Source organism: Onychomys torridus, chromosome 18 (genome assembly GCF_903995425.1).
Source record: "Onychomys torridus chromosome 18, mOncTor1.1, whole genome shotgun sequence".
In the NCBI taxonomy this organism is placed as follows: domain Eukaryota; kingdom Metazoa; phylum Chordata; class Mammalia; order Rodentia; family Cricetidae; genus Onychomys; species Onychomys torridus.
The window spans coordinates 12010853-12020379 of NC_050460.1; the positions used below are offsets into that span (position 1 = coordinate 12010853).

The 9527-nt window shown below is 42.6% G+C and overlaps 1 protein-coding gene across 3 annotated transcripts in view; it reads right to left on the bottom strand.

The window, feature by feature from the left end:
* The window catches only part of Ptchd4 (patched domain containing 4), a 189554-nt gene extending 182041 nt beyond the window's left edge, over window positions 1-7513 (bottom strand). Inside the window, exons 1-2 of one of the 3 annotated variants that reach the window (XM_036168404.1) lie at window positions 7370-7513; window positions 6428-7013 (exon numbers count right to left, since the gene is read on the bottom strand). In XM_036168404.1, the coding sequence (XP_036024297.1) occupies window positions 6428-7013; window positions 7370-7374 (591 nt within the window). In that variant the 5' untranslated portion in view covers window positions 7375-7513. Of the gene's footprint in view, window positions 1-6427; window positions 7030-7369 lie in introns of those variants that run through there. The other 2 variants (XM_036168405.1, XM_036168403.1) reach the window with 2 other exon arrangements.
* Between the last annotated feature and the right edge of the window lie 2014 nt (window positions 7514-9527).

A 9527-nucleotide genomic window follows, 5' to 3' on the forward strand; every position in this document is an offset into this window, starting at 1 on the left:
ACCTATTTTCTGTTAACATTTCTGATTTGAAGCAAATACATGACAGGCTAAATTCAAGTCATGGATTAAAAATGTCAAGGCCCACCTTAGGACTAAGACAGGGACATCTCAAACTCTGAAGTGAGCATAGAGAAGAAACTGAAGTGTAATTCATGATCTTGGGGGAATAATCTAGAAATTTGCAATTTTCAAGTGTCATCTTTAAAAATTTTTATGTTGAGCACAACCCATGAATGTCTGAACATGACTGAAAGAGGTCTGAATATATGCTGATCAGTTTTAAAACTGAATTAAAAGCAATGTGGCCCAATCATGTTGCAATAGCCAGTGGGTGAAAAATTCCAAATGTTACCCAAATGTATTGTAAATAGTTGCTGTACTAAAAATTTTGAAGTTGAAATGATGAAAGAAAACTCATTACAGTGAATTATGCCTTAAAGTAGCAGAAGAGGCAAAGGCTTGTCTTCTAAAGGGTGCCGGGAACGTTAGGCCCTTCCTGCACATCTATCACACCACTGACTTCCATTCCCACTTCTGTTCCTAGCCACTGATGTCCTGAAGCCTCAAGGAACTCCTCAGACAAGCTAAGAGTATCGAAATGAGAAAAAGAGTGTAGGAAATTAACCCTCCCTCCCTTCCCTTTTTATCCATTCATTCATTTATTTCTTAAGTGCTTCCTTTAAAATATTGTATTAAGTAAGGTGACCCAGACTCAGAAAGACAAGAAATGCAACCTCTCTTACACACAGATTTTTAAAGAGGATGTGAGTATGTTATAGACTATAAAACTTGTAGGAGACTGCGGGGTGGGGGGAGGGGGAGGACTACAGGAGGGATAGCAATAGACACATGTGACAGAATAGAAAGGAATCTACTGGAGGTGTAAGAACACAAGAGGGTAAGTGGAGTGCAGAGGAGCAAAGGCAAAAATAAGAATCAATATAAACAAACTTTTCTAGAAGTTCAATAATGAAATCTAATACTTTGCATGCTCATTAAAAATGTTTGTAAAAAAGCACAGTGTATTAAAAAAAGCAATGTGCCTAAGTACATGAAAGCATAATAATTTAATTTGATTTAATGTAAGTCTTTGCTGCAGCCAGTGAGCAGAAGGTAGGCCCCAATACTGAGAATGTTTGATCACAATCTGTGTACTCAAGATTAAGGAATCAATAAATTCTTGGTATGTTAGCTAGAATTTATGCACAATAATTTAGTTAGGAACCCATGATCAATGTTTTTCAATAGCATCATTCAAATCTACTGCAAATCCACTATGATAACACCTACTATGTGTAGGAATGTCTCCCAGCACTCGTAAAGAACTTTGCTGGGTAACAAGAATTCCTGCAATTTCTTGGCCTGGCTCTGTTAATTTTCCACATAAAAAAACCCCCAAAACCTGACATCTAAATTTATGGTGAGATCAGTCAGTCACTAACCTGTCTTCAAAAGAATTAGCACTGGAAATGAGGTCTCCTGAACATTTCTCCATGTAAATTGCATTGAATTAGCTTTTGCTATCTCATTAATTCTCCCCCCCCCCCCCCCCCGACACCTGTTGGTGCTAGGGAAGCCAGAAAAGCACAAGTTTCCTTGACACATAAGCCCCTGGCTCAAAACCATGGGTCACCTTCAGCTTTCTCACCTTTAGCTGATCCTAGATGCAAACTCCTGGTGGTTCTTAGCCGAGGGGACATAACATCAAAGGAGAAGTCATGTGCCAATGAGTAGTTTGCTCAGTTTGCAGCATCTGCCATGTTAGGTACAGAGTAGGAGTTTGCCTTGACTGCAGTGCCATCCTGCCATCTTTTTAGGAGCCAGTCACTCACAGCAAGCAAAGGGGTAATGTGGAAATGGTTCGCTCCACCTTTCCTTCTCTCTCTCTCTCTCTCTCTCTCTCTCTCTCTCTCTCTCTTTCTCTCTTTCTTTGTGAAAAAGACTACTGTAAATTGTTAACAGAGAACAGTTAGGAAAATGATAAGACCAATAGCGTGTTGTAATTAGGCTTTGGAACTACACAGATCTGGGCTTAAGTCTGAGCATGAATATATGCACTAACTTGAGGATTACAAGGAAATTATCCAAGCTCCCTGTTTTATTCCTATAAAATGGGAAAGCAATTTGTAAGTTTATATAAACTAAATGACACATAACATCTTTGGAAACCTTTAGGATACAAAGGAAATATTTAATATGGTAGCAACTTTTCTCCCTTATTGGAAGGCAGAATCAGAAAGTTAAGTTTAAATCACAATACCTGAAAATTATATATATATATATGTGTATAATATTATATACATATATGTGTGTGTGTGTGTGTGTGTGTGTGTGTGTGTGTGTGTGTGTGTATGAGATTTTAGACTAAATTAGGAGTAGAAGTAAAAACTGCCGACCATAGCTTTTCAATTTGGCTCTAGTTCCCCTTCCACTGAGATCAGAACTATATAATTAACTGCAACACCTTCTAAAACTGGATAATGTACTTAAGAAGCACTGTCTTCTGTTGATGGTCAGGAACGTGTATCTTTGCTCCTATTTATAAAGGTGCTATGCTGATGTACATACTGATTTTTAAAATGTGTCCAGATATATGGAAGTTAGTGTAATTTAAAGGGAGAGATAGGCTGCAGAGAAATCTGATCTGAGTTACTCCTTTCTAGTAGTAGCAAAGTTGCTGAGATCTAGGACCCCTTTATCTGCACTATATTTGCTTTAACTGTATGGAATTGGGGCTACCTGAGAATTGCCACTTCCATGAGTAGAAAGCTGAGATTACAATGACTTGTCTAAGAAGCAGGGTCACATGATCTGTAATCACCCAAGCTGCCTGCATGATAATGAACACATTTATTACAATCTAGCACAGCTCATAAATACAGAATTGTATAACAATTGGCAGGAATTTTACTTAAAAACTCAGTCTGGCCCCATAGCATTACTGTACCTCATGTGTATATTTAACAATTGTATGTGTACGTAGCCACAATGAACTACTTTACCTAACGTATATATATTTAATTGTTGTGTATGCATATATATATATGTATGTATTGAGTCTTTCAATTATGAGGTTAAAAAACACTTTAGAAACATCTGTAAAACAAATAATATCTTTAAAATGGAAGCATGTCACAAAGGCTGGTAATAATTTTGTGACACTGAATGAACAATTGATTACTAAACTAGTCAATCAGTATTCACTGTAAATATTGTCTTTAGAGATGTAGTCAAGATTGAGGAAGAGAAAAGGAGTGCACAAAGGAAGTCAGACATGGCCCATGGGCTCATTTGAGGCTACCCCATAGAGATCAGTACCAAGTAAAGACTACAGCATTCATATTATGTAGTGTTTTTCTGATGTTACAGCTTTTTCTGTATTTTCAAAGCATGTATCAATCTGATTACCTCTGTGGTTCTGTAGACCAAGTGCTGCTTTTTTCACATTGGATATATTTAATCTCCCAGGTGGATTTTTCCATTTTGGCCAATTTATGTGACCCTGCTTGTCTGAATCACATTTTCAGGATTATTATGTTCACCAGATCTAAATCTTTCTGAGTTCAGGAAGGCCAGCTATTTTAGTACTTTGATCATCACAACTCAGGTTTTTGATGACTCCCCCCTGTCAATCAGTGCTTACCTATCATCATTCCATGTCCAGCCCTCACCTACTGCCCCTTTGAAGCCAAGTGATTGACAGTTCCCTTTCACACTGTCCAGCTACTACTATTCATCTTGCCATTTCCCCAAACTTGTGATTCCTTCCTACTATTGGATTTCCCAGAAGTTTTTAATACTGGACAGAGGTGGGAATAATAGTAAGGCAGAGCTGAACAAAATGAATTAAAAAACTAAAATGTACGTGTGAAATTTCCCCTCTCATCTTTAAAAACAGTAGTGATCAAACTTTTGAGTACCAACATCATGGAGATACACCTCAAGACACATGGCCACACATGAATTAAAATTATTTGAAAACAATACACAATCAAAACAAGCCATCTCATTTTACTCTCAGCCAGAGAGTTCTGCTCCTGAGGTTCCCTAGAGTCTCTGTGGCAGAATTCTACATTTTGGTGGTACTTACAGAATTGTGTTTTATATTGCATGAGCACCAGTGAGATTATGTCTAGTCTTGAGAGGGTTTGTTGTTCTCAGAATACCTGAAAAGGCTCATTTACTCCAACATAGCTCAAAGTCACCCTCCCCCTTGAAGCCATAAACACAGACTCAAACCAGCACACTTGAGAAAAGATGAATGATAGGATAAAGCTAAATAAGAACATCAGCCCATATGTGATAGTCCTGTCCCTTCTGTAGGTAACAGACTAATTCTATTACTCAATAAACTTGAAGTGAGTTACACCTTTTCTTTATGATTACTCATAGAGTTCTGCCTATACATCCATTAACCATGCAATCAGTCAGTCAGTCAGAAAGTGTGTATAGAAGATGTACTTTAGGCCAGCATGGTGTTGGCTCAAGAGTGCACACAACAATTGCAGAGCCTGTGCTGGCAAGTTACTCTTGTCTTGGTGAATGGAAACTCTGACATCTGCTGCCTTGAAGCTCACTGGAAGTAACAGCAGTTATCTTGCCATAATTCAATCTCATGTGCCTAGAAGACTGTGCAGAAATAAACAGGCGCAACTAATAACTCCTGGACAAATAAAAAGAATACCACATAGATTGGTATTGTAAATGTCAAGATGATATCATCACACCAACAAAATGTATACAGCTGCTGACTGGATGATGTCCTTCCACTTGGAGAGTACTGCTGAATAAAGGTGATTGAGACATAACTAACTACACATATTAATGACATGCAAACTTGACTCAATAGGGAAAACACACTGAAGTGTGACTATGATGCAGCTCAAATCTTTCTTTATACGATTGACACCAAAAAGAACTGGGTTAGGACTATGGGTGAGAAAGACCACCTCTCCACCACATCCTTTCCTTAGCAAGCAATGATGGTGATGGTGAAGGAGTGGGGAAATGAAAAACATGCTGCCCAACCACAGATCTCCATCATGCTCTCTCAGTAGCACAAAGCAGGCAAGCCCTTCACCAAGCTAATGACTCATCTTTCTGCTTTCCTTAAACCTCAGAGGGGCTGCTCAGTTTGGTAAAGCTGAGACCTGGGCAGCCTCTGGATCCCTGCAAACAAAATACAATGCTCAAAGGAGGCAAGGCAAAGCTATCATTAGTTTCTAACCATACTAAATTGTTGCTTAACTCAGGAAACATCCATTTTCTCTTAAAAGTCCTGAGGAAATCATTTGCATTTTCTACGCTGGTGACTGTTAAATAGATAAATGGGCATTGTGATATTCTGTACTGATCTTTCCAGTTCCATGATCTCCATAGAAGAGCATACACACACAGACCCACATACATCATTTTCTTCTTGGGGAACACCTGTCTTGGGAGTTCTTAGAGGCATAGCTTCTAAGCACGAATAGGGTCAAGCACACAAATGGTGCAGTGAGTCTTTTGGAAGTCACATTTGTCCCTGAGACTTCAGTCACCTGCAGACTGCATGCCTCATTGGCTGCAGCATCTGAGTCCTGACAGTGGAGAATGAGTTCAGGAATCTCATTGTGTGTCAAAATTTGACTTGAGAGTCCAAACAGTATGGCAATTTAATGTTGAAATGCCTTGTATTTTCTGCTGATTGTGAACTTTTTTCCTTACTTTTGTTATTTGGCAGCTGTAATCAATCTTCTTTGGGTCTGGGATACTTTATGGGATAGAAAGAGCATACTAAGGAAACTAAGGCATCAGTTAAGCACACATACCTGTTCTGATTCATAGAAAATTCCTACTTCTTTTGCTATGCAAGCTCTCATGCACACACACACACACACACACACACACACACAATTCCTGGAATGCCACATTCATAACCTGCAGACATAACCACAAGGCAGCAAAATTCCACAACCACACCTGTAAAAATTCAAGCCAGGCGGAAGATGAGAAAAGGTGAATATGATACCAGGTGAATGTGTAATCAGTAATAAGAAATACATTGAGCCCCATTATGAAAAGAAATCCCCCAATTGTTCAGGACACCCCCTCCCCCTTCCATCCACTGATTTATTAACCCTGAACAAAGATGTAACTGCAGGGTCTCAGAAACTTTTTTTTTCTTTTTCTTTTCTTTTCTTTTTCTTTTTCTTTTTTTTTTTTTTTTTTGTATTTGATTTGGCTTTGAATTTCTTATCTAGTTGTACCGTTCATTGCACATTTTCTTTGCTCAGTTGCCCATCATTTCCCCTCCACCCCTCCAGAAATGAAAGAAGCCGTAGCCTCTGAGCTTTAAGGATGAGACCTCTGCATTTTCTTTGCTTGTTTAGGGCAAGAAATGAAGTGCCGCCTCTTTAAGTGGCAGAAGCATGCAGGAGGAGCATACCTTTAATTTAGTGTTGGGATACCTTACTTGCACCCTGGCTGTTGTCTTATTGGAGACGGCAGCCTGCCTGAGATCCTCTAGCACTGAAATAATATCATCCAGCACGCATTTCTTATCCTGATTTCTCAATACACATAGATGGGAAAAAGTATAATTATAGCCCTTGTGGTTCACCTTCATTTCCAGCACGGCTCGGTGGGTCTGCAGGATCCCCTCAGCCTGGAGCAAAATATTGTCCCCGGGTGAGGAGAGGAGGATCACCCTGCCATACCTCCCAGGGGTGTGTAAGTCCGAATAGAGCTGGCTTTTGGACTGGTCCAGGGGGAAAAGGCTGCTGGCTAGGCTGCGCTCGATCTTGGCCAGGCTGTGGCTGGGAGCAACCAGGCGCTCCAGGTCGCCCTCGGTCTGGAAGCGATTGAGCGCGCTGAGGCCGAAGGTGATGGTCAGGACTGCCGGCACGGTGAGGAAAAAGACCGGGTGCCGGCTCACGCACAAGCCCAGCCTGTGGCAGAATGACTGGAGCCCTCTGCGAAGCACCTGCCGCAGCATCCTCCACCAGATCCAGCTCGCAGGCGCTCCCGGCCGTCTTAAAAAGCACATGTGACATGTGTAAGCGCTGGGGCTACCCCTCTCTCCCCCATCCCATTTCCCCCCGGAGATCAGCCCCCCCTCCCACCTCCGCCACCGCCTCCTCCCCGCCCCCTCCCCGCGCACACCCCGCAACCACCGCTCCGCCCGGTCTTCCCCCCGGCCCCACCTCCATGCGCTCTTACTACTCTTTCAAACACTGCAGCAAGTTGCAGCAAGGCCGGCAAGTCTCAAGTCTCGGGAGCGCGCGTGCCCCCCCACCCCCGGACGGCGGGCGCTGCGGGGGGTGGCAGGGCCCACCCGGTGTCCCCGGCCTCCCCGTACCCTGGCCGGCGCGAGCGCGCTGCCTCTCACCGCATGAGCCGCGTCCCCTAGCTCTAGCCCTTCTTCATGTCGCTGCTGCAGTCCCCCCGGCCTCCCTCGCTGGAGGTGGCGGTTCTGTGCGGAGCGTCCCACAAATGTGGATTTCCTCTCTGTCCCGGTGGGGTTCGGTGTCTCACTGGGACCATGTGCCTCGCGGTGTTGTAAGAAGCAGACATGTGCCCCGTGGCGCGGAGGGAGGGCGGGAGTAGAAGAGGGGGGTGGTGGTGATGGTGGCAGCAAAGCTTTTCTCTTTTTAAGATGCTGACAGTTATTTTTAGAGTTTTGTTTTCCTTCTCTTCCCGGCTGGAGTGAATGGAAGAGGAAAGGGTGATGGAGCTGCTGGCCGGCGGGAGCAAGGACCATCAGAGCCTAGGAGGGAGGGGCTCCACGCCTCCTCCAGAGGGCACATTTCAAGGCTCCTCTTAGAGCCCCGTGCCCTCGAATTCTGTCTTTTGGCCAAAAAAAGGGAGCAGAGAGGATGATGCTGCATTTTCAACATTCCACAAAGCAAATGCCCTCCTTGCAACACTTTCCAGGCTGCCTTGCCACAAGCTCTAAGCTGAGGCCTGCCAGAGACCCCATCTATGCCAGTGATTGGGGCTCCATAGACCTCTTCATCATCGCTCTGGAGGTTGGGGAGGAAGCCTTTACCAATAGAAGTGTGTGTGTGTGTGTGTGTGTGTGTGTGTGTGTGTGTGTGTGTGAGACACAGGCAGTGTGTCTTCTTCCTAAGTATTATACTCACATTCTGTAAACTTGAGGGTTCAGAACCTAAAGTTTTTAGTACTGGCTTCTGCGCCCCCCCCCCCCCCCTTTCCTTATCACAGTCGCTTCAGGACTTTTAGTTTAGGATAATTTTCTTCTGTCAACCCAATTTCAGAAGTAAAACTTTCGGAGACGCAGCTGGCAGTTTCGTCTGATGAAAGAGAGCTAGGTGGGCAGGGGGCAATATACTACAGATCTTGCAGAAAACACTAAGTCTCCATCATAGAGAAAGAAAGCTCCCATAATGCTGCCCTCGGTGCTCCTAAGTGCTGCCCTCAGTGTGCCTAAGTGTGAAGGGCAGGGACTCTCACCAGCAGACCAGATCACTTTCAAACGTGTATGTAATTTTAAAGTTGCTAGGCTATTCATAAGTTCCTGATCTGGGGTAAAAATCAAGCAAACAAACATACAAACAAGATGAAGAAATTCTGTGAACAAGTTGTGCAATTTGATTATGAACTGATTTTTCCAGCTCGGAATAACTTCCATAGAGAAGACAGGGTCTCAAGGGACGCTTTTTGCTCACTTTCTCGGTAAAAACCAGGGACCCTTTTCCATTAGATGTCTACAGGGGTACACATCTCACCACACAAACAAGCTAATGGGCCCATCTTCTAAATAGATACTTCATTCATTCATTCATTCATTCATTCATTCATTCATTTATTTATTATTTATTATTATTTATTTATTTATTTGTTTGTTTATTTATTTATTTTCATTAGAAGTGATCCCTCAGATAAGACAGCAAATAAAATAGCCTAGTCTAAGAGAAAAGATAATATTTAAGAACCAGAATTTATAGGACTGCGTAGATGAGATTGTAGAAAAATTCCAGCCTTATAAAACTGGAAACGATAGTGGTGACTGTGTTGGGAAACAGTTTCTGTAATATTCTTGATGTTTCCCTAGGCAGTCCAAGCTACAAACGTCTTCACATCTAAGGCCTTTCCAGTTGTCCTGGAAGGTCATTCTACTGTTAGACTGACACTCCTTGTGTTCCACTGAAGCCAATGTCTTTGCAATATTCCTCTCTCTCCCTCAAAGGGAAGCCTTTTTCCCCCCAACTATCAGATTTTTTAAACCATTTATAATGTGTTCCATCAGTGCCACATGATCCAAAACTTTTGGTTACGCAGCAAAAAAAGAAAAGTATTTATATCAGGGTTAGAGAGATGGCGCATCAGTTAACAGTGTACATCATTGCAGTGGATCTGGGTTCAGTTTGCAGCACTTACCTGGTGGCTCACAACCATCAGCAACTCCAGATCCAGGAAAGCCATTGCCTTCTGCTGAGCTCCACAGGCACCAAGCATGCGTGTGGTACACATGCACACGTTCAGGAAAAACACTCATATACACAGACACTAAGTGAATCTTAAGT